The sequence below is a fragment of the Ascidia mentula genome, chromosome 1 (assembly GCF_947561715.1).
Source record: "Ascidia mentula chromosome 1, kaAscMent1.1, whole genome shotgun sequence".
Taxonomy (NCBI): Eukaryota; Metazoa; Chordata; class Ascidiacea; order Phlebobranchia; family Ascidiidae; genus Ascidia; species Ascidia mentula.
Window position 1 is genome coordinate 19,606,691 of NC_138566.1, and position 24,033 is coordinate 19,630,723.

General features: G+C 38.1%; 4 protein-coding genes across 4 annotated transcripts; 2 read left to right on the forward strand and 2 right to left on the reverse strand.

Moving 5' to 3' along the window:
• The first annotated feature begins 1,761 nt into the window (after positions 1-1,761).
• Positions 1,762-4,554, forward strand: LOC145897536 (uncharacterized). The gene is made up of 5 exons (XM_082985869.1): positions 1,762-2,317; positions 2,422-2,542; positions 2,609-2,749; positions 4,158-4,346; positions 4,416-4,554. The coding sequence occupies exons 1-5, from the start codon at positions 1,856-1,858 to the stop codon at positions 4,481-4,483; spliced, it is 981 nt and encodes a 326-aa protein (XP_082841995.1). The 5' UTR covers positions 1,762-1,855; the 3' UTR covers positions 4,484-4,554.
• Positions 4,555-4,818: 264 nt separating this feature from the next.
• LOC145897527 (cation channel sperm-associated auxiliary subunit epsilon-like) lies at positions 4,819-10,751 on the reverse strand. Its single transcript, XM_082985858.1, has 22 exons — positions 10,382-10,751; positions 10,094-10,313; positions 9,925-10,035; positions 9,739-9,859; positions 9,484-9,663; positions 9,255-9,416; positions 9,017-9,120; positions 8,761-8,959; positions 8,522-8,686; positions 8,314-8,460; positions 7,654-7,844; positions 7,330-7,473; positions 7,116-7,259; positions 6,932-7,060; positions 6,811-6,869; positions 6,695-6,729; positions 6,476-6,633; positions 6,337-6,407; positions 6,063-6,191; positions 5,326-5,379; positions 4,986-5,129; positions 4,819-4,926 (listed from the first exon to the last, which is right to left on the reverse strand). Exons 1-21 carry the CDS (start codon positions 10,435-10,437, stop codon positions 5,006-5,008), a joined length of 2,703 nt encoding a protein of 900 aa, XP_082841984.1. The 5' UTR covers positions 10,438-10,751; the 3' UTR covers positions 4,819-4,926; positions 4,986-5,005.
• A 326-nt stretch (positions 10,752-11,077) lies between these two features.
• Positions 11,078-15,913, forward strand: LOC145888115 (transmembrane protein 232-like). The gene is made up of 15 exons (XM_082979035.1): positions 11,078-11,206; positions 11,293-11,485; positions 11,545-11,650; positions 11,749-11,906; positions 11,970-12,188; positions 12,305-12,462; positions 12,613-12,709; positions 12,847-13,064; positions 13,142-13,232; positions 13,475-13,729; positions 13,951-14,082; positions 14,158-14,249; positions 14,335-14,529; positions 14,611-14,734; positions 15,198-15,913. Exons 1-15 carry the CDS (start codon positions 11,154-11,156, stop codon positions 15,348-15,350), a joined length of 2,244 nt encoding a protein of 747 aa, XP_082835161.1. The 5' UTR covers positions 11,078-11,153; the 3' UTR covers positions 15,351-15,913.
• Positions 15,913-23,522, reverse strand: LOC145887957 (protein SFI1 homolog). Its single transcript, XM_082979029.1, has 21 exons — positions 23,088-23,522; positions 22,411-22,623; positions 22,209-22,344; positions 21,956-22,135; positions 21,662-21,882; positions 21,385-21,553; positions 21,239-21,331; positions 21,073-21,170; positions 20,895-21,000; positions 20,735-20,826; positions 19,840-19,921; positions 19,552-19,730; positions 19,291-19,477; positions 19,050-19,225; positions 18,609-18,833; positions 18,235-18,365; positions 17,686-17,903; positions 17,338-17,561; positions 16,375-17,076; positions 16,096-16,207; positions 15,913-16,038 (listed from the first exon to the last, which is right to left on the reverse strand). Exons 1-21 carry the CDS (start codon positions 23,375-23,377, stop codon positions 15,934-15,936), a joined length of 3,939 nt encoding a protein of 1,312 aa, XP_082835155.1. The 5' UTR covers positions 23,378-23,522; the 3' UTR covers positions 15,913-15,933.
• Positions 23,523-24,033: the final 511 nt, after the last annotated feature.

The following is a 24,033-nucleotide window of genomic DNA, read 5'->3' on the forward strand; positions in this document are numbered from 1 at the left end:
TTGTTTACATACATATGTGCCTCCATATATAGGCTTATGATTTTAACAAAAGTGACAAATAAGACGGCGTCATCATTGCAAACCAACTTAAGAACAATGCAACACAGTGACGTAACAATCGCAAAAGTCTATATTTCCCTAAAAGAGTCACAATAATTTTCTATCTCAAAACTAATAATTATTCAACTGAACATATTCAACAAACGAGTTATATTTTGGAGTTCAATGCAATTAAACAGCACAAAAAAAAAAACAGTTTCCATGCCTGAGGTTAATATGTATTAAACCGTGTTACTTAATCTTTGTAAGTTATAGCACACAATAAACCTTGAAAACCACCCGGAAATAGTTGATGTTGAATAATCTGAAAAATGAGCAACTTTAAGCCACCAAGAAGTTTTTCTTGAGCCGTTTCAAGCCAACCTGCTTGTGCTTCGTACTCTGCTTCCACAAAAAATTACATTTGGGCATTCATTATTCTCTGGATTACGTGATCGCATAGTATAAAAGTTAACATTTTCGTTTGCAACCTAATTACAATTGCGGGTTGTGTGACATAAAGGATTTTAGTTTGTGCCCACAGGTCTTATTGCAAAAAGCAACAAAAAAACACTACCTGAAAAATAAATGTGGCAAGGTTTACTACATGCTGTCTTGACAGCAATTACAAACTTTAACTTTGAACCAGACAATAGCAGAAAATGGTCCAAGAAGGCATATTGGGATTATTGGTGTCGTTATATTTTTGTAGAAAGACCAATTATCCAAAAAACAAAACTATTGGCAAATAAACGGCCCTGCTGGTTCAAACCGGTGTTCATACCTACGGAAGGCAGCGGACTACCAGGGCTCTTGAGGGAAAAGGAAGTACCAGTGTGAGGCCTTGTGGGGACACATATTGTGTCAGGTTCAAAGCAAAGAATGATATTCCTGACCAATCTAGACTGGTATTGGTCCTGGTTTAAAAAATATGCATGCAAGGAATGATGAACTCATAAATTGCATTGTACCCCACTTAATGGTACTGAGAAGCAGGTCATGCTGTTAAATTGTGATGAGGGTGATATTTTCGTAGGGATAAACTTTTACAACCCTTGGAGATTTGGGCATATCTCTTATTGTCTCACGTCGCATGTGTGTTGCAAAGATGCAAATTGCGATCCTTTTTTTAATAAAGGGGGAAAAGTTCCATCATCCCCGCAAGGTTAAAGCCTTTTTCGATACTCACAACGTATACCGCCCACTTGGTGCGAACCGGCATCGTTCACGCGACCACGAATGCTATGAGCAGAATGACGCCTGGCGTGGTAACACAATCCCCACGCGACGAACGTAAGCCAGTACAGGTGGAGGAGAATGTTTGGAAAACAAAACTCGAGAAGACCATCACAGCAAACACTGACGCGACCCGATATGTTTGTGTGGGTTGAGATTAAAGCGTGGCCGTAAGTCTTTTTTGGTAGGAGTTTGATAAAACAGTCTCAACAGGGAATAAATAAATATTGCTATGTAGACTGTGTATATATAGGCATCGAGTTACGAGATTAGAAACAAGACAGAACAGAGCTAAGCATTTTACAGATTTAGCAAGATATTCTGAAAGGTAAATTCTGTTGTGTTGTGTGGGTCCCAACTCAAAATTATGTATACAAAAAACGACATTCACATAAATTTGTCGCCTCAGTCAATTTAAGAATGAGTTTAAATTAAATTACAAAATATATTGTTTTTTATCACATCATATTTCTTGTTGCAGGAAAATTGAAACTGGTTTTACGAGTGAAACGTTTGTATGTGACTGACAGGTTGTTCATAAATTCTCTAAAACCGTTTGGTGGAAGTAGTTGACAGGGAAATGATCAAGGCTTCCCTAATACAGAAATACGCTGAGCCAATAGAGAAAGCCGACAGGAAGATGCCAACACCGAGCGAAGTGTCTTCCACTTCACCAACCCCGAGCACCAGTTCCAGACTCACCCAGCATTGGCCAATGGAAGGAATGGCCTCCATTCGTGAGTCCGTTTCGGAGTCGGAAGCTGAGATCACCCCTCAACAGACCCGGGTCCATACATTTGCTCCAGTTTTCGAGGAACCAGCCCCGCAGCGCCGACGTCATCGTTTCGACGACGACGAAGATGACGACGACCTGTTGGTGACGTCAGGTGACTTGGATGAACACAAAGGGGGCAGGGTTGGGTTGTTTGACGTCGTCAAGCGCGAGTTTCGTTGCAAGACGGCAGTGATCACCAATCGCGCGGACTACGAAGATCCAAACATAAATAACAGTCCAAGGAAACCTAAAGTGAATTTTATTCAGGTGGGAAAAACAATATTTTAAAAAGTCGGTGCTGTTACAAACAACGCCTTTTAAATGTAAAATCATATTTATGTGTTATTGAACTATCAGTGGTGAATGTGCAGGATATGAAGGCCAAGGTTGGGGTTGCCATGGAGCTGAAGAACAAAGGAGTCGACGAGTTGCAGTTGAAGGACTTCAGAGAAGCCACGAAGTACTTTCACCAAGCTTTGCTCTACATTAAAGGTAAAAGAATTTGTTACATTTGAGCTTGTGTGTTTCTTTGAGAAAACAATAACATTTTTTTCATAGGTTTGGACCCCGATGAAGGAGTGATGTGGAATCCAGAGTTCGATTCAATTGACAAGGATAAGATGCCTTTACGCGTGATGCCGAATGAAATCAAGGAAATTAAGGAGGCAGTAGAAATAGACTGCTACCTGAATTTAGCAAGTAAGAAATATTTTGTTGTCGCTATATGAGGTTAAACTGTTTCAGCGTTTTGTAACCTAACTACTTAACACATATAATGTGTAACACAAGCAGTTTGGTCATGTATTCTTGACATTGATGTTTAATCCGGCGGCTGGAAAATAATCACTCCAAGAATTCAATTTTGTTAAGTGTCGCTACATTGCCGTCTTCACGCGCCAAAATGTTTAAACAGCTTTTGGTTTCGAGTGCACTTGGGCGGCTGGCCAGATTAACTCAAGCAGCAAGTAAAATCCATGTTCAAACATAGTTGAAATCCTAAAACTCCCTGGTGTGTCTTGTCGCAGTATGGTGACACATTGTCGTGACCGTACATTCAACCAGAGCAACTTCCAATCTTGTATCAACACGTGATATAAACAAAAAAACACAAGGCGAGAAGATTTTGCATACGGTGCAGAAACAAAAACAACGCAAATGGCTGTTGAGCTCATGACCGAATCAGAAAAAATCAGTAATTAAACAAGTGAATAAAAAGAGTGTTTTATTCTTGGAAAATATTACTCCTGTCTGCAAATAGAAACAAAGCTTTGTACATTAAGTCCGATTGTTGTACTTGTGTTGATCCAACAACGTTCCCGTACGCTTTCTTATACAAAGCTGATATTGCTCGCGTTACAGCAACAGGCAAAGGTCAAACAATACTTCCGGTACCGCGAAACTGGTTCAATATTCGCAAAACGCGGTTTTCGTGGCAATTTGTTCGGTATGTCGTATATATATTCAAGATGGGCAAATCTTTACAATGTCGAATTTGCTAACTTTATATAATTCCTGGCATAACAGTAGTTTGTCAATTTGCAACAAAACAAGTGCCGTATCATTACATTCGAACCCGTCTGGTGTAGAACGATATGGAATAAACATAACCCACGCTTAGGAATGTTTGATGTGAAAACATGGCAATCTTATTATCGGACATCGGAAACTCATCCCTCCAACGATTGTGACCTCAGTGTGCCCGCCACGTCACAAAGGGTCGTCGAACAGTCGATTGTTACAGTATCGCAAATTCGATAACACAACAGGCGTTATCAGGATTACAACGGGCGTTGGCTTTATGTTGCTCGACGGCGTGCGATAAATCACGTTGGATTTCAAATATTTTGGTCTTCACAAAGAACTTTTTCCATGACTATGTTTAAACGTTTGTTTAAACTTCAATGTATCAGAAAATTGTTAAAGCGCGTTTCTTTGGAATTGGCCTCGCAGTAACTGCTGACCAACGTCCAATTTGTATTTGCTGTAAAGCTCAAATCCAAACAAACTGACACAACACAATGCGACAAAAATCAATGCCAAAGCTGTGGAATTTTGTTACAGCATACATTGCCATGTTTACGTGTACATAAACACTTTTTGCTTGCAGTTTGTCTTACTCACAAGGAAAGAGTCCCCTACCGGCGTATTAAGGATTATTGCCTCAAGGTGCTTGAGATTCGTGATGACCACGTGAAGGCGCTAATGAGAGCGGGCATGGCTTGCTACTACCTTCGTGAATACGAATTGTCCCGGTTTTATTTGCAGAGCGCTAAGGATTTTTCGCATGAACCAGTCGGTAGGTCTTTCTTTGTTCTAATGCGGAACATTTACATAATTTCGCCCGTTTGCCTACTGTGTTTTGCAGATCTCAACATAAAAAAATACATGCATATGGTGGAGACCCAGCTTTTGAAAGCAAAGAAAAAAAAGTAACTCGAGAACGGAGTTGGATTTTAGTGCAATTTGGCAAATATCGTAACAGTTTCTTCGCTATTTCGGACCCTTTTCATTCCCGCCATGTGTGAGTTAGAATAACATGAGTTGTTTCTAATGACTTCAATTTTTCTTAGTGTAATATTTCTTACCAAAAAAATATACACTTAGTGTTACGACACAGTTGGTATTTAACCGAGGCATGAGGTTATTGGGGTCAAAGTATCGCGTTTGTGTGTTGACATACAAATCAGTGTGGTTCTGCCAATTATCATCAATAAAGTGAACTTGCTTTTAAAATATGTGTTCATATCAATCAACCAATTTACATCACATGACAGACATTCTGGCCAGAGAAAAACCGATGACGAAGACGAGTGTCTTATATCGGATTGGCACTGCAGCAACACACCAGCTCGTATGCCCTTTTGCGTCACCAGCGGCTGTCACACATAATTTGAACATTACTTTTAGCACACATGTCAAGTGTAACTGTTTCTACTTTTATTACGGTATGTCGAATCAAGACAGTTTTGCCTTGGCTTCCCTCATGAACTTCATGTAGTTGTAGTAGGAAATAGCAAAGACCACAATGCTTAGTGTGATGAACACAGACACCACAATGTACTCCCACACAGCAAAGGTTCTGCAAAAAAATCAAAAGAGTTTAAGAATAAAGTAAAGAAACAACTCAACCCTAGGTGAAGTCATATCGATCACTTCATTGTTGCGAATAGGTTTATCTTAGTATATCGTTACTACTACGTATATTTTGTTTATTGTATAGTTAAACAGTAAATAAGGCATAGGTACCAATTTGCTTCAAATAAGTTTAAACTTACACCATGGGACTCTTTTCAAGTTTGACGGTAAACCTTGTGCTGAGCCGACAGAAGCTGAAAGAGAATTAAATAACTTAATACAAGAAAAAGTCTTCATTGAAGAGTTATATCATAAACGTCCAAACAGGCCAATTTTCGGTAGGACAATGGATAATTACTGGTCACAACTCTAGCGCAGGGGTTCCCAAACTGGGGTCCGTAAAGATATTAAAAAACAACTGGTACGTTTCATAAAGCGCGTAAGCAGCATTTACTACAGTAATTTATAACTTGACTGATGTTATAAGCTGAACAATACGTATAGTCGACAATTACTCCACTTTTGAATGGTACTTACACTATCTTTGTATCTTACGATTTCAACGTTGTTCACAATTGTTTATTTTACTACGCGTCTATGACGTAGGAATTCATACTTATTGTCGGTGACATACTCTAATAAGGTTAAGGTCGTATTTGCTGTTTTGTGGAGTGAAGTTACAGGTGATTGTGTGACAACACCAAACTAAATTGAGTGTCGAGTCCAGACTATGCATAGACTCGGACAGAATAATTTGTCTGGCGCAATATAGCTTCGTAAATAAACATGATTCGTTACTGTTGATATTGTTTTGTTATATTTTCCACTGATTACATGGGAAAAATGATCTGACGTAAGATTAGGGGTCCGAGAAAAAACATGTTTACGAAATGGGGTCCGCGGGCAAAAAAGTTTGGGAAACCCTGCTCTACCGCACCTGTTGCCTAACACGATGACCTCAAACACGAACTCTTCGCTGGATCCCGGTGTTGGCATTACTTCCTCAAATGTAAGTTTTGAAATCCACTTGGTATTCCCATACTTTTCCATTTGACATGGGCACGCGCTGATATCACAAAATGAATTGAATTAATGGCGCACTAATTTTTTTATTTTAGCGCTTAGATTTATTGCTAATGGGTACCAACAACTTTAAATATACAGTACATTGACGGCAATTACATCTGCCAAAGCCCAAAACATTTAAATACCTTTCGGGGATTTGCAGATAAAGTTCGTGGGACAAATTACTTTGACGAAACTGAGAGCAGAGGTAACAATCCTGTCCAAAATAATATTGCAGTGCAAGATGAGAAAAAGCAAGTTGATCTGTGGGGTTTCTTTTTATACCTTTTTTAGTATGTTTTTGTCATGTAGTTCAAAGCCAGTTTTGTTGTTTACTTCTCTCAAAAGTATGTCGTGTTTAATGGTGTACAGACGCTCATCAAAACTATACAATTCCACAAGTGGTTCAAACATCCATCCATTAATAATTGTTTCCATGCAATCTATGAATCATTAATTAAAAACAAAGGGATTTTCCACAAAAAGTAAAGAGTTGCGACTTACCACTGTCACTTTCATATGTACCACAACTATCTCCGCTGTAAATAATGACAAAATGTCAGTAAGTTTTGCAAGTTCCTGTATAGTCCATAAATATATTGATATAAAGTGGTATATACCTTGAGTTTTGTATCCTTATGTGGAGGCCAACAGGACATGTTGCATTAATAAAAAGTAGCTGCAATCAAATGCATCAAAATTTACAATAGCTAATTCCGTAAATAGTTTTTGGAAACATACCTTGGTTGATGGCAACATGCAAATAGTATTATGATGCAAAGGTATTGCTTCTACTTCTAATGCTGCAAGACCTGTAGTACAAGAAGTAGAAGTGTTGCCGCATGATCCACTCAACTCTGCTTTGATGGTCTAAAATACAGTTTCAATCTAGTGCGGGAATACTTACAAGAAAGTTTTTTTGTACCTTGACTCTTACAGAGGTGTTGTCATGGTGAACATGAGTATACATGGTTTCTGCAAGTTCTTGCATCACAACAATATTTCCAAAGTTGTGGGTAAACCTTAGATCAACAGGATAGGAAGAAAGATATATCAAAGTGAATTCAACCTAAAAAAAATACACCATTGGACCAGAAGCTGACATAAAATGATATTGGAGCAAAGAGCATCTTTTTTACCTGGATGGTGTCAGTCATTGATTCCAGGTTTCTAACATTTCCTTTAAACTTGGGAAAGTTGGACAAGAATTTTAAAACATCACAAATTGATTCATTACTGGTAGATTGCATCATAGCATAAACCTCACTTTCTAGTGGAAAAATCTGCATGAAAAATTGATTTGACCCATTTTGAAATGTTAAAAAGTTTAAAACAGCATGAAAATGTGTTGTAAGTTCTCAAACATTTATCAACTGAAGTTTTAGTTTACAAGGAGCAAATTAACTGATAACTTGTTGCCTTGTAATTTCAGAAAAAATAAACTAATCTGTCTAGAGATTGACCTCTCTTTGAACTGAGAGGGTCCCATCGATTCTCCATTCAATTCTAGTTAAACGGTTTCCAATAAACTGAAATTTGTAAAAAACATTCTCATTTGGCGGATCAACCTGCCTCAACCTCAACAACTTCCTACACTTGCCACTTCCATAAAACAGTCTGTTTTCTGAATCTTGGATCAGATATTTGCCATGATCTAGATAATTTGATTCACAATTTTGTGAGTTTTAGAAAAGGACATTTTACTAAATCAGTGGTTCCAAGCTGGAGGTACATAGACCACTATTGATGCACAAAAGTTTGTCAGGTGGTACAACTAAAGTTTGCGAAAAATGTTTGGTGCACACAATTTATCCACTGAATTTAAATGTTATTAAAAAACAAATGGCAAACAGATCTTTAAAACTTTTGATAAACAGTTTATTTCATGCATTTACTCTAAATACCATGCTAAAAAGCTAAATGTTATGAGATGTTTTAAACATAACTTATGAATTTTCTTTAAGCAGGTGTTTTGCAGCAACTGTGCAGGACCGCAAAGAATTAGGATTGGGAACAAGAATTAAGGTTGCATTTATTCGAAAATGCAAACCAAGCAAAATAATCTTGAATCTATTTAATACTGCTTGTTACAACTAACTAAAACCATTAGTTTGTTAACATACCATTGCTAAATGCAATTGTCTTTGTAGATTGCACCTCAGAGAAATTTCCTGTCTCTGCACCATTGTTGTAACTATACCCAACACTACTCGGTGTCCAAAGAAGCAAAGATGAAAAAGCAGAATTCAAAAACTCAAATGAAAGAGTCTCTATAAAATACTGTGTTACAGTCAGCTTGCTCAACTGTTACCTCCAATTAATTTTCCCTACCTGTTGGTTTGGGTTGAAATGGCAGAATTACAGCAGTGCAGTTGTCTAAACTTCTTCCAACAGTAAGATAGGAGCAAAACAAAACTTTCAAGGTGGAAAGCATTTCAATCAGCACAGCAATGTCACCAGGAATTCTGCCAAGTTGTACGTCAACAATGGATGATTCTAAATTTTTTCAACAGTAGCTTTGTATATGGGTAACAGCATATTTAAGAAACAAGTGCTTATGTGATATCCACCTGAGTAGGCAATTGGTAAGCCAAAGACAGTCCAGTTGGATTTTAGTGTATTTGTGATGAAAATATTTGATTGATTCCATGTAGCAACATATGTGTTTTCCCAAGAAACAAAATTTTTTAAAGCAATACTAAATAGGCATCCAGGCATGGTGGAAACACCAAGAAAGTGTGCATTTACCAAGTTGTTTACGGTTTGTTTCTACAATGGTAAGAAATGTTGACTAACATACTTCAACCATAGAGATGTTACTTTTACCTGAAAGAGAAGATTTTCTTCACTTAGTTTTGCACGAAAAATGGTTCCACTTAGAACAACATACAGGTAATCTGGACTGACAGCTGCAGCATCAATCAAGTTTGCTGTGAAACGAATTTTTTTGTAATAATTTACCAAAAAATATTCTGTTACAATAAAATATATAGACCTACTTAATAAGTATGTTTATAGCATTAAAGTTTTAAAAATAATTCAACTGCAGCATTTAACATCTCACAAAATTGATTTGCGTGCAACTGGCTGATAAACATCTGTGTGTTGGTATGGAAATTGTCATTGGTTAAAAATGCTCCATTTTGAGTCAAAAATATGCTTTTTTCTGGAAAACAGCTGTGATAATGGACTTGTCGGTTGTTGGTAGGTTTTGCCAACAAGGGCACTGCAATGTGAGAAACAAAATTTTATGTTTGTTACACACATAACAGTTAATTATTAGTGAAACTAACCTTGTCTTATCAAAAATTGTTGGTCAAAATGCCTAATATGAAACACAACTGGTGCAATGAAACAACCAGCAATGGGTATGTGTTGTGTTGATTCAATCAACAGGTATGGAAAAGTTGTGGCAACACTTGCTGGCACATTTACAAACCAAGTAAATGTACTTGCATTATATCCAGGTTGAGCTTAATGCAATATATCATGGTTACTTTGTATTTGCTATTTGTCTTTGCTTACAGTAAAAAAAAGGATTAGCTAACCTGTAGTATAAGGGTTGTCAACAATAGATTTAAACACTGGTTTTTCTCCCCGAGAGTGAAAAAGCTTAGTCAACAACTCTGATTTGTGTGCATCAAGTTTTCCTATTGTATCAATGCGAATCTAAATGTTGGCACCTTTTAAGTTGCAGTATATGGTTGGGCATAAAAGTGGTCTTTGCACTATACCTGTATATTGTATACACTTCCAAGTTTTTCCATTTTGACATACCAAAAGTAACACTGTGGCACTTCATTAAATCTGACAACAATATGGTCATTGAGACATCCCACACAACTCTACCAAAACAAAGTTATTTCATTAACACACATAAAATATAAAATTTATGTATTTTACCTTCTGCAAGCCAATGTTGTGCTTGCCATTGTGTGGACAATTTACACTGGAAACGTTAAAATTAACATAAGTTATTGTGCACTCTTCTGGGTACAACCAACTACTGTTTTCAAGATTCAACTCTTGCTTCAAAATCAAATGTTCATGCCCAAATACATAATTTATTCTGGAGTCTGGCTTTACAATGTAGTGGTGATTTGGTTCCAATTGCATTGATGCCCTGTATGAAGTGAAAGCATCGATGATGTAGCTTACAGTTCAGTGTAGTAAGCTATATGAATACTGTACCTCCATACCGCTGTTGTGTAACCTATTGTAGATAGAATTGTTGCAAGTAGCAACATGGTCAATACATGTTAAAATCACACTTGCTGATGAGGTTTTTAAAATGTGTTTAATTCTAGGCAACACAGTTCATGATTTAAATAGAATTTTAATACGTCATGGTAGCTCTTAGAATGTGTGACACACCAGATACTAAATGCATCATAGTCAAATAATACAATTTTGTTTGGTTAATTTTTGCAGAAAAGGACTGTTGGAACTATTGAACATGCTATTTATATTGTTATCGCAGACTAACCATTATAATAAAACAATACTGGTATTTTTTTGCAAACATAGTATTTACATGAATGTTATTTTTCCTGACAATGAATAATTTTTATGCATATTTTGCTTTGCCCGCCACGGCTAGCGAGTCGCTAGGAATGTTGTTGTTTTTGTTGAAACGGTTGATTGGCGATGCGCATGAATGAAATAAAGAAGGTAACTCCGTAGGGTCATAACACTTAAAAACACAATTTCACGATGCTCCATCAAACCAACATAGATTTTGCTGAAAAAATAATGATATATTAAAACAAATAGAACATGTCAAACTTATTTTCTATACTTAAGCATTCGAGTATGCAAAAATACCACCTAGCAACAGCAAAAACGAACTGCAATTGGTTCGGTTTAAGAATTTTTAATTGTTGATATGGACGCCTGATTGCTTCTTGACTTCGTGGATTGTCCAACGCCAAAAATTGAGAAAAACGCTGAGTGTCAATAAGCCATGCCTGTACTTAAAGTGCCCGTTGTACATAAATTTGGCATTATTTCTCATAGGTAAGTACCTTGTTGTTATTTTATCGATCAATGTGTGATTTAGTTAATGGTTTGTAAAAGTAGATAACTTTCATTTGTTGCATTAGCCAAAGATTAGAACTACAGCAACGACTACTTCAACAAGCATATGACGATGGAAAGTCCACAGATATCCAAATACCAACTCAGAAAAATCCACTTGAGGTTTCTGAAAAGTTTGTTCAGAAATACAACTTGGCTGGACTCAAACAAAAGGAAATTCTGCAGGACAAAGCTTTAAAAATGCTAGAAAGAGCAAAGGTATATCGGTGTTGTCATGTGTGATTTTGATCTATATTTTTTTACAATGGTGTTTCCAGAGAAGATGTGGACTACCAACATGCGGAGAAGGAAATCATGTGGATTTACCATTGGGTTGGTCTGAACTGGCTGTGTTGGCTCAATGCAAAGGAAAATTGCAAGAAGGTGAACATCTGTAATCAAACAGTCAAATGTTGAATTTAGGCTTGGATTGTTGCATGCAACAATCAAGGAATGAAACCAATAAAAATGTTTTTGTTTAGATTGTTTCAATATTTTGTGCACTTCTCTGGATCAAGCTCCACTATCGGAGGACAATATACCAACACTTTTCTTCTTGGCAGAGAGCACTTTGTACTGGCTAAGAACTGATGCCCTTAAACAGCCGCACTTGCGTGGATCAGAAGTTAAGCTGTTAAAAGTAAGCAAAGTCTAAATGTACAACATACTGAATCTTAATAAATTCAACAATTTACATAAATAGATGGGTCAACTGGTGTTTGCAAGACTGCTTTTTCATCATCTGTCTGGACACCTTCGGGGTCTTCCAGAGTTTAAAACAAGATTGCATGTGTATCTGAATGGAATAAAAGACCAGCAAACTTTATATAAATCATACCCAGGAATTTGGCTTGCTTTAAGATTTATAAGTCGTGTTGGAGAAATCATCATTGGTCCTTATGCTTCCGTTAAAGGCAACTTGGTAAGATCAGGTTGTGATTTATTAGGTAATACTTGGACAGCATTTATGTAGTATCACAGTTGTCAATTTCTTTGCAAGCCATTCAAGCTATTAATTTTTTCTTTATACTATTATAGAAACAAGCCGAGCGCGTCAGTGAGTCTGTACCTGGTCTGGCTGCTTGTGTTTACCGAGCTTTATGTGTTTGGCGATGTGCTTCAACAACCAAAATTGGTTTAAAGAAAGCTGTCATTGCTATGATCCTTGCATCTCATGAATTGAAAGACCAAGATTGGTATTTAGTAATTATTCCTTGCAATAGTGTTAACTGCTAAATCACAATGTTGGACTGGCATTTGTAGTGTCTGTTTTTATGCTTGCATTTTTTAAAAGTAGCTTAGTTAAATGTTCTACCAGCACAGGTCTTTCTCACATTTATTTGCAGGATAAATGGCTATCTCTCAATATCTCTACTTGGAGAAGCAGCCAAACTTGACCAAGCAATTTGCAAGGCGCTACAAGATTTAGCCCGAGGAGTCCAGGTACATTTTTATCAGGAAACATGCTTTATTGACTCTATGGTAAACAATAGTAACATTCAAGTTTTCATAATAACTGTATATATTCATAAGTATGATTTGCTACTTTGTATGACTTATTGCATTTGCTTCACAAACAGGTGACCTTGGCCCCAGATGGCACAGCCCAGGCGGTAGTTAACCACTTTCCATCCGCCATAAACGAAACGGTCCCAAACACACAACAAGCCCCTGATACCAGTGACCACGTCAACGAAAAGTTTCAAGCGGAAATCGACGGCCTTGTTTCTGACTTTGACACAATGATAAAGTCCCAGAGTCAATTGAAATCTTCAAACCAGAAAACGCCCCAAAGCAAGTTAGTTCGTCAGAAAGTGGTTAAAGCTTTCTAAAAATAGCTCAAAAAGATAATGCAGTAATATTTGTTGTGATTAGATTGGAGTCTGGTATAACCACGGGAAATACAGAAGACTTTCAACCCGCCACATCAAAACAAAAGCCTTTCAATCGGAACGACTTGATGGAGGTAAAACTGTAGACGAACAGTCTACTAGACATAATAGAGTACTCATTAAAATACTTATGAAACCTCCGTTTGACTACACGTCCTTTTTTTGACAAACACGAGACGTACACAAATCACTGCTAACCAAAATTATGCTTGTCACATACTTTCAGGCATTCAAACTCTCGTGTTCTGCTACTTTACCATTTGCTATTAAGTGAATGTATTCTGTATATTACTTGTTTATTCTGTTACTACTTAAGAGTCAGTCAATATCCGGTATCAGTTCGTGGTGTTGGGAAACTGTTTACCAATATGCTCACGTGCTTGCCGACGTCTGCTTGAACGGGGCATCATCCGACATTCAAAAGGTGGCGCTGTTGGGCAAGTGGCAGGACGCCGACGTCACCACTTTTCGTGCTGGTGCTGCAAATCCCTGTCTGGAGAGTTGTGGTTTGGTCGATCTTTTGGAGTTTAGAGGGCCGACACCAACCACTCACATAGATGCTCACATGCAGGTGGGCTGCTCCACGTGTTGTTTTGAACCAAATACACCTAAAGCAGTTGTCTTTGGGTTTACAAAAGTTGTTTAGTACCAGTGGATTTATCTCAAGAACTACTTGGCCTTGTATTTGCGTAGAATGTAGTCTGTTAACACTGTGCATAATCAACAATTATCTTTTTTTAAGTAAATGGTCATTTCCGAAGGAATTACTTTCATCTTATATTGTGGTTTTAGAAATACGAGTGGACGTGGAAAGTTCGGTACGGCGCTGTATCAGGTCTCGCCCGACTCATTCATAGTTTACATGGCAACAAGGAAAGGGACGGAATGCGTTCTGCCGCGTGGTCTCTGGTTTCGGCGCTTCAGGTTTTAAGATTTGGATATTTCTTATCCTGGTTGTTTGATGCCTTGCATCTTTAACTAATTTATTTTTGTTAATAGGAATGCCCAGTGACCGAGGACAGAGTTTTGGAAGCGGTCCGCGTTGGTCAAGTAGAAAGTTCGCATGAGTGGAACAGCAAACACAGAATGAGGTACAACAGTAAAATAAATCATGCTGGTTTACTAATATACAACCCCCAAAGTTTGATTAGCTGTTTATGTTTTTTGTCATTGTAGTCTTTGGGCACGAATTGCGCGAGGTCTGAGCGATTCGTACATCGTCACTGGCCAGCAGAATCAGCCTAAACCGCCACAAACAACCCCGACCCCCACATCCATGTCACCACGCCGAAACGAACCACGAACAACCCCAAGTCCTAGGGCTAAGACTCCAAGGCTAAAGAGCAGCCAGTTAAATCGTCCAACGATAAGGTAAGTGTGTTATTAAACATAACGCAGCGGGGCCTCTTGTTCAAGGACCGGTCCTGATAATGTAATTTGTGAAATCCACAGGGAGGACATAGCGGTGCACACCTCAGTGGAGCGAATAATTCCCGACTTCAAGGCTCGAACGAGCTTGGACTTGACCCGTGTCGTCGCAGACCAGTGGAGGAAACAATTGGTTCGAGAACAGGAGGCGAGTGTCCTGGATAAGTTTCAGAGAGAAACTCTTGTTTAGGACCAACTGTTCCCAACCTTTTGTTAAGGCGGGCCTAATATTCAAAAATATAATTTTTTACAAAAAATCTCGCGACCCAAGCTTAAAAATTACCAGTGGCTTTGAAGTAACAAACCATAAAAGAAGTACAAAACACCGTTACATACAAATCATGATTTATAATTTGTCTCTTTATTTGCAAAAAGCGACCCAGAAAAACTTTTAGCCGACCCAACTTTACAGGTTGCGTCCTAAAGTTAGGGAAACACTGGTCCAGGGAAATGTTTCTGTTTCGGTGACGTTGTCTGTTCCACTTTCGAAACTTTGCCGTAAAACCAAATATGATTTTTTGAATTACTTTGAACCGAATTCTCATAGTAACTGAACTCATGTGATGGAGCTTTCCAACCAGATAAATAATACCGTGGTGTTCTGTTTCCAGGAGGAGGAGGAGGAATTGATAAACGGATTGTTTATCAAGAGAAAGGAAGAAGAGCACGCCGAGGAGGAAAGGATCAGGAGGAGACATGAAAAATTAAGAGGAAGACCAACCGCCGGATTCCTGCCTTATCAAATCCCCAGCACAAGCAAATAACTCGTATAAATACGTTAAAACTGACCCGTTGCCTAATACACTGTGCCTTGCCATTGTGAGAAAAATGCGGTTTCTCGTGTAAAAACATTTGGGACTTCATGATGTCATGGAACTGTTACTGCTGGCGAAACACTGGCTTTCTCGACATCGGAACCTCCTGCACCGATAGTTTGGGTGTAGATGACATCTGACAAAAAGATATATTTGAAACCACTTCAAACACGACACGCACCGCAATATAATGACATAAATTGATCAACACGCAATATAGAGAATATGCGAAACCTTGGCGATCGCAACAAACTATCCCTCACGGCGCCTCGGCATTGTGTAAGAACGAATGGTGTACATATAATGCATATAAATCCATTCACAATAATCCATATTCTTGGTTTTAGATTTACCCCGAAGCAGTTACGTGTTATGAATGATAGTTACAGACGCAATAGGTTAAGTGTAAAAACTTAGTAAATCGGATTGAACGGTTTAATTGGATTGTCGAGGAATAACATTTAATCGAAAAGCATGAAAACGGATGAGCGCAAATCCACGAATGTTAAGCCTGGCACAGTCACCCCAGCAGTCACGTGGGTTTTGCGCTAAGAACACGAATTCTCAAAGCGAGTTTTTCGACTTCAGGTTTGCGCTGTGAAAGCTCTTGCGTCAATTCGTCCATTTCGTTTTGAAACTGGAAAAGGAATGGTTTTAAATAAGTTAGTTGTGTAATGAAAGGTCTCAATGTTACCTGGCCAATCTCGTTTTCGACTGAATTGACATCGAGCGAAGCTGACGTGGCTGCAGAGTTAACATTGTCAACAAGCCAGTTTTCTAATACAACTTTCTGCTGTTTAAGTGATCTGCAACGTGACAAAAAGAGTTTTTTGCAAATCCAACACACAGTACCAAATTGCTTGTACGGTCTGTTGTTTTTAAATTGATAAGCTTTCAGGAATGTATATCAAACATTGTCCCACATTTGAATGAGGTTCCCAAGTCACATTTAATAATCACCGATTAAACTCACTTCAATCGTTGTTTTATTTCCTGGAATTCCTTCAAACGTGCCTGGATCTTGACCAGCTCATCCTTGACCGGGTCACGTGACGGCGAGGCTATAAATGTCTGTGACGTCACACTTCTTACTCCGTCGCCTTGTCCGTGAAAATTGCCAGCAAAAGGCGGAGGTGATCTTGGAGCACTCGATTTTGAGTTTAAATTGTCACCGCAGGAACCAAACGGGTGGTAAGAAGCCGGTGACGAAAGAGGAGAGTTGTCATGGTTACGCGACAAAGGGCTGGGTGGAAATCTACTGTCACATGGAGGTGACTTTGCACAGGTCGGTGGGGATTTATCGATCAAAGTGAAAGCGGAAGGGGGCAAGAGAACGAGGTCAGCTTGTTGGTTCGTGTGTGGCGAATGATCGAGACGGGGCTGGTATATCTTCGCTTGAGAAGGACCTCTGTCGGCCGAAATAATGGGCACAGGGAGAATGTAGGACGTCGGAGATATTTCTTCTTCTGTATTGCTGGAATCCTTTGCACACCTTCCCGGACTTTGTAAAGGCGACGTGTCGACAATATGCTGACGCAGAGGTGTGCCGGTTACGTCACAGTCGCAAACTGGCATTGCTTCGTTGGGTGGAATGTAAAATCCTTCGCGTTGCAATGAGTCGTTTAAGAATTGCGGGAGTCTGGGTGCAGGCCGTTGATTGGTGGTGTCCGATGTACTAAAAAAAGGTTTCATTAGCTTATACAAAAATGTGTCACAGCAGAACACGACATTCGTTGTTTCACTGTGGACAAAACTGCGCCCATGATGTTATTTGCAACACTTTTAACAAAGGTCGATTTTTAACATCTCGGATTTATCAGCAGTCACTTTAAACAAAATCCTACATAAATGCAAAACTAAAATTGGGCGATTTGTTTTTCAAATTATCCCTAGTAAATAGAGCCACACAAACATGGATATGATCTTTCACACTTACATAACATATTCTGGTACAAGTTGAGGAATAGTTTCGATTGGCCGAGGTATCCACGGAAAGGGATTCCTGAAGTCGGAAAACGACAAGTTTCTTTCAGGAAGAAAGTTGTCGGTGTCATGGTAACGTGACGTCGATGGACAATCCGAACTCCGCATACGTTTCCGCACCTTCGCGATCCAAGCTTTTCCGTATTTCCACGCCAAATGGTAGGCACTGTAACGCATCTGCAAAAAAGGACAAGGACTTGTAATGGCTCTTTTGCATAGGAACTATTGACCATTTACAACTGAGACTTATACTTCGCAAGCCGTTGGGAGCAGAAAAGCGGCTTCAGAATGAAAGCTATACCTGTGCTTGTTTCGAAGCGTCGTGTTGCATTCGAAGTCTGAGTTCTTCGCTGTGGTATTGCAACATTTGCGCGCATCCCTCTCTCAGCATCAGGTACCGCCTTCGATCCATGGCGTCTGCGTACCGTGCCTTCTTTCTTTTTCTCTGGTCCACGTGATGGCGCCATCGCTCAAGGCATTTGTACTGCAGGGAGAGCGCCCAGTGCCACAAAGCGTTGCCTGTGAGAAGACAAATGGGTTTGAAAGAAGAGTGAATTTGCGGTAATAGTTTTCGTGTCATAATTAAGTGCCGTTTTTTGTTTCGCCTGGATCGGAAGAAAATTAAGGAACCTTTAGTGGCTCGGCTCAGCGCAAAATTAGATGCTATATTCACACGTGACTTCTGTTAAGGTCTTTTGTAGGAAAACAAAATGTTTGGTTAACTACAAGCAGTGGGAACGCTGTACACTATAATAGCTTATAGGCTACAATTGAAAATTTTATTTGCGTGGCAGTTAAAGCATAGATTAATCGAAACAGCAACTGCGGTGACGAAAAATATTATTATTACCTGTTTTCACATCTTCTTCGTGTTTGTCTGACAATGCGTTCATCCAAATTCCAAAAGTGCGCTTTATTCTTGTACAGTTAAGAAAGTGTTGAGCTTGTCGCGCCATTAACACCTTTTTCAGTTTAAGAAACCTAAACACCAACAAGTGTCAACAAAAGTAAGCAAATTGATATTCAATCTAAGATAATCATACAAGGAAATCCACACTAATATTCCAGACATGCGGCAAGAAGGATTTTTCAGTGAGTCATATATTATGCCATTGCACGTGAGAGCGCGGGGGGTTCTGCGTAATTTCATTGACACTGAACACTTATTGCAACAAATGTAATTGATAACAGCAAAAATTAAAAACTGATTTAACACAGACTCACCTGTATAGAATCCACGCCTGGAAAGCCACCTTGGTCACTTTCTTGTTATGATGTTGGCAAGCTCGACGGTCCAATAGTTTCTCGTGCTGTGAGGTCGCTGTGGCTTCTCTCCAGTGACGAAAGGTTCTACGGAGCTTGCTCTTGTTGAGGTGAATGACAGCCATGTGAAATTTTTCCAACGATTGCTGTTTCTCATAGAAGTGAACTGTTGACCATTCCCGCCACCTAAACATAAGAACAGTAACAAGCGAATCTGGGTGATTTTTTTTGGTACTTCTGCATTGGATTTCTTTTCAAACAAGACCACAATATTTTATCACATGTCATAAGTAAATTTTGATTTCACATTTACTGTTACACTTTATTGCGTACTCCATAGAGAGGATCATTTTGGAATCCACTTACAATGATTGGCAATATTAATCAAACTTTAATGCTTACTTTTGGAAAATGAGTTTCGTCACATATTGATTTCTGTGACAGAGTGCTTGTATGTTCAACATTCTTTTCTCTCTCATTTCTTTGACAGCAACTCTCCATTCATCAAACACAAGCTGAAGGACAGCATGCTGTTTCTGCTTCAGTTTTGTGTTGGCAGCAGCATTGGCTTGTTTGGCCTTCACAAACCAAACAATTTTTATGAATGGAATAAGGGTTACATTTCACGGAGCATTGTGTTTACCGTTGAGCTGTATCTAAGCCATGCAGCCAAGCACTTTCTGGAAATTGTGTTTGAGTGTTTTTCATTGGCAAGAAACACTTTTCTGTGTTTTTCTCTTCTGTGCGTTACGTACTGTTGCCATGCCAGCCATACACCGGCGAGCTGGCTGTTGTAATGGTATTCGACAGCATAGTTGAACTTCTTGTCTCTGAAAAAAACACACAATGTAAATTTAACAACATTCAAAATAATCTCTAATCAAGTTAAGGAAATCAAACGTACTTATCATGACAGTTTCTGGTGTAAGTTTTCCAAGACGTGATTGTTCTAGCGAGCAAAGCTTTTCTGTAGTGGACACGAGCAACCGCGTCTTGCTTGATGTTTGACAAAATCTGAGAGGTTTTGGAACGCCAAATAACGATACACAACCGCAGTATGTTCTCATCATAATGCATCACGGCCTGAAATTTTCGTATTAAAAAGTTGCAAATTTACGTTTCACAAAACAAATACCACAATAGTTCAGTTGCATGCTTGAAATAATGTTAAAGTTAATAAAATAACACTTACCATTCGTTCCATTGTTCGGAGTTCTTTTACCTCGTCAAAGCTACTCCACCACATATAAAAGTGTTTCGACAACAATACGTCTCTAAAATAACATTTGTAAAGTTTTCAGCAACTTTTATTCTAGCATTTGTAAAAATAAAATGCAAATCCCATGAGCGCAAGCAACGCCGCGGTTTGCGCAATGGGGATTTTTTGGTTGAGACACGACTGCAGTTTGATGAAAGCGCGCATGGACTTAATATGTCGCGCTAGCAGTTTATGTAAACGTTAAACACCTAATTAATAATAGTTTTAATTCATTTCTGTTCAGAAATATTTTTCAAATCTGGACCGCCTGGATGGAAGCAACGAACAAAGATGTTGCCATTAGACCCTGTGTTGAGTATTTAGAAGAATATAAAAACTGCAGAAGTGTGTTATCCAAAATAAATCGCGTTTACAGTTCAAGAGAAGATCAGATTGACTGTAACCAGTGGAAAATTACACATGACAATTGCGTAACATGGACAACGACAGGAAGCCAAGACGCAAAACATGAAATTATTAAACATGAATTGGAAAAAAGAAATGAAGTCTTGAACAACAGAACAAATCGGTGGGGATATCGGAAAACACCACCTGCTATGTGGAACTTTCCAGGGCAATATCTACCAAAAGCTGACGAGTAACAGTTATTGGTTATGTGGTAGTTAAGAATATTTTTGTACTATTTTCAGCAATAAAATAACTTCAGCCATTTTCTGGTTTACTTTGTCAAGTTTAATTTTGAAAGCTATAGATTTTGCTTGAAATCTGTGCCAAAGAAAGGGTATAACTTTCACAAAGAAGTTTGTGCTTATAATGAGTTTATTATGAACTGGCGATATTTAATCAATAATGTAGGTCTATAAAGTACCTGTGAAACTTCTCCGAAAGTCTTCTCAATTTGTTAGATTTTCTTGACAGCAAAACAAATGTTTTCCAATCATTAAAGTATTTGGGAAGTGCCTAAATTAACCAAACAAAAGTTTACAAACAGTAACTTGGGTGCACCAAAATGGAATTTGTTCACCAACCTTAACCACAAAGTGAGCTTCAGCTTTTACAAACTTCTGCTTGTATACTTTACTTTGATTCCAGTTAAACTGAAAACTATGAAACCCATGTTTTTTCAGTGATGCCCTTGAAAGTAAAAAAAAAGGTTTTCAACTGTGAAATAATCTCAACAGCGCCCTGTTGGGAGTATATATATACCTGTAATGGTCCTTTGCAATTATAGTTAAATCATGCAATTCTGTCTCTTCTAGACCTTCCACTTTCCCAAGCCACAGTCTCCATGAATGTTTTTGAACCTTTTTGAAATTTGAGAAAAGCATAATAAGTGTAACTGTACTTCAAATAAAAACCAAAATGAAACTACCTCTGTATTGTGAAAGTGAACTGCCCTCGAATTGGCCTCAATTTTCCAATGATGGCGTTGCACATTGGAGGCAAATGCTCCTATTCCGTTGGTCTGTGCATATATATTATTGATTATTGCCCAAACTAACATGTGATTTAACATACCAGTAGTCTGGTTCTGTTGTGAATGGTGGCCATGGCTAATTTTCTTCGCTTTAGATTTGTTTGTTCAATAAACTGCAACCATCGCAAAAAGTATTTTCTTCTAGTTGTATCAACAGCAAGGTTTGAGCATTGGAGCATTTTCTTGTGATATTTAATTCTGTCCCTTAACCTTGAAAAAAGTCTCAAATTACATGGCAGGTTAGGTTACAAATGTTTACAATTACCAGCACTTTTACTTTATAATTTTTACAACTAATTGACAATTATTTAAACTTACCTTTCCTTCCACAAATAAAACATTTCCTCTTTTAACGCCAATGCATAAAAGTCAAGGGCTTTCCTTTGCTGCCTTGCTTTTTGTCTCCTTCCTAGGACATATTGTCTCCATTCACTAAATACTTTTACAGTAAGTACAGTTGCAAAGTGAGACACAGCATCTTCCTCTTTATCCTTGTGCACAAGATGTGCAATATAGTGGGCCATCCATACATTCCAGGTCTGTCAAAATGTTGCACAATAAAAATAGTTTACTTTAAAGCATAGAAAACACTGCAAGTAAATACGCTTTTACCCTTTTCTGAGTTACTGTAGCCCAATGCAATGCAGCAATTTGGCTGTTTTTCTTATCTACGTTGGTTTGCCTATATCTAGCAATCCATGTAGTCCAGGCCTTTTTTGTTCGTGAAGCTGTTGCTCTGACATAAGCCTGGCTGTACAGACTTTTCTTCATTCTTCTTAATTGCACATACATCTAAAATCAATAGTTTCAATCACTCAACAATCATGTTAACCACTACTTAGAGTAAAAGTGATTACTGAGCTACCTTCCATTTTGCGAAATGTTTTGTTCCTGTTGAAGATTGATAATACTGATTAGCAATTTGAAATTTGTGATTTTTGATTTGCTGTGATTTACAGAATGTTTTCCAGTTTCCCCAGACCTTATTGTAGCATTGAAATCTACAGTAATTGGACAACATTAGTGTTTTAGGTCAAGAAAAATTCAATAAAACCTTTGTTACACACCTAAAGTGGATATCAGCTTTGGCATTCAATCTCCATTCACCACATTTTTCCCACCAGTCAGCTTTCCATTCAAAAAAGTGTTTGTGCACTAATGTTTTCTGGTAGTGGTGCCTTGCATCAGAAAATGTCAGTTTACCAAATGTCTTCTGTTTCCACAAGTGCAGGAATTTTCTTGCTTGGGTTCGAATCCTAATTTCTTTTAGTCTTCCTCCCCTGAACATTTTCGTTAACATTCAATTTTAATTTTTCAATTTTAAAAAAGATTTAAAGTGTTAACATTGCTTTCAAAATTAAAATTATTGGGAAAAGCAAATTCATCGCATATAATATGATTTGGGTGAAAGCCGAGCCGATAGCGCTATTGGATCCCAAACATTTCTTTGGCCATAGTGCGCTCCACATGGTTCGTCTACGTGGATTGGAACCTAGTTTGGTACCCAACATATCGATAATTGACCAAAAGGTACCACAAAGTGGAAATCTATGTGCCTGCTAGTCTAACAGCTAGCATGTGCTAGGTCACCAGCTGCACTGATGAGACCTTACAAGTCGAAACAGTGTGTACACTTGTCTGCAGCTCTCATTGACTATTATGGCTCTTTTGCGAATATAAATTCATCTATTTTTGAAAACTAAGCTGCTCATTTGCAAAGTCTCAGCATATTGATGGGCCTTACCTGTTCCAAGTGTAATCCACTGGTCTTTGAATAATTTTTCTTCTCCTTGGTGCTGGCTTCTTTAAAGAACTTTTAGGAGGCTTTTTTACTGTGGAGTTGTTAACATTTTTAAGTGGTGTCCTTTCCACTGTTTTCTTCACAGTAAATGTTTCCTGTTTTCGGAGTGATTTGGGAATTTTTGATGGACCAGGAGAACCCAGGATTCCCTTGTTTGTGATCTTCATTTTCTTTGCAATAAGCTTCATTTCCATTTTGAGATTTTCGGTCTGGCTATCGTCTTCCTCAGCCATGGCAAATGAGCATTTGAAGGTGAATTTATGCTCAAAAAAGACTTTTGTTTAAACATGACACCATTTCAAATGCAAGTGATTTGACACAATTGCTTGATTGTCTTTCTTTTTTTTACATACAAAAGTTACATCATAATCTGCCGTGACAAACATTTACCTAACAACAAAGCAAATAGGATTAAAAATACACAAAAGCATTCATATGTTTCAAAGAAAACAAGTTACAAATAGGTTACTTCAACAATCACGACAGGCTTATAACTCACTGTTAATTAATTTTGATGTTATAAGGTACTGGTTAGGATAATGAATTGCTTAGGGGCCACAAAGTATACAAATATAAAACGAACAACGACCTGTTAAAACCGCAGTTGCAATACAAACATTGAAGAAACCGCTAAATCTGGTAGCCAACGCTTATGTCGCTTAACGTCTGTGACTATTCATGCGTGCGAATACCTAACAAACCGTTAAATGTAATAATGGGAATGTATAATGATGAATAATATTGTTTGTTGTATTGGTTAAATGTTTTAATCGTCTGCAAAACATACTGAAACAAGGTAATATAATTTTTTCGACATATGAAGGCGAGTCCAAATTTAATATATTACATAACTAGTATAATAATTTAATGTTACGGATCAATGCCTCGC

Excerpts from the sequence above, each read along its gene's own strand:
- LOC145897536 (XM_082985869.1), top strand. The coding sequence starts at position 1,856 with ATGATCAAGGCTTCCCTAATACAGAAATACGCTGAGCCAATAGAGAAA. Across the intron at positions 2,543-2,608 it reads AGCTTTGCTCTACATTAAAG|GTTTGGACCCCGATGAAGGA; the intron begins GTAAAAGAATTT and ends TTTTTTTCATAG. Across the intron at positions 4,347-4,415 it reads TTTTTCGCATGAACCAGTCG|ATCTCAACATAAAAAAATAC; the intron begins GTAGGTCTTTCT and ends TGTGTTTTGCAG.
- LOC145897527 (XM_082985858.1), bottom strand. The coding sequence starts at position 10,437 with ATGTTGCTACTTGCAACAATTCTATCTACAATAGGTTACACAACAGCG. Across the intron at positions 6,634-6,694 it reads TACATATGAAAGTGACAGTG|ATTGCATGGAAACAATTATT; the intron begins GTAAGTCGCAAC and ends AATGATTCATAG. Across the intron at positions 6,192-6,336 it reads TATCTGCAAATCCCCGAAAG|CGCGTGCCCATGTCAAATGG; the intron begins GTATTTAAATGT and ends TTGTGATATCAG.
- LOC145888115 (XM_082979035.1), top strand. The coding sequence starts at position 11,154 with ATGCCTGTACTTAAAGTGCCCGTTGTACATAAATTTGGCATTATTTCT. Across the intron at positions 12,189-12,304 it reads CTTCCGTTAAAGGCAACTTG|AAACAAGCCGAGCGCGTCAG; the intron begins GTAAGATCAGGT and ends ATACTATTATAG. Across the intron at positions 13,730-13,950 it reads ACATAGATGCTCACATGCAG|AAATACGAGTGGACGTGGAA; the intron begins GTGGGCTGCTCC and ends TTGTGGTTTTAG.
- LOC145887957 (XM_082979029.1), bottom strand. The coding sequence starts at position 23,377 with ATGGCTGAGGAAGACGATAGCCAGACCGAAAATCTCAAAATGGAAATG. Across the intron at positions 19,731-19,839 it reads TCCGAACAATGGAACGAATG|GCCGTGATGCATTATGATGA; the intron begins GTAAGTGTTATT and ends CGAAAATTTCAG. Across the intron at positions 17,904-18,234 it reads CGAAGAAGATGTGAAAACAG|GCAACGCTTTGTGGCACTGG; the intron begins GTAATAATAATA and ends GTCTTCTCACAG.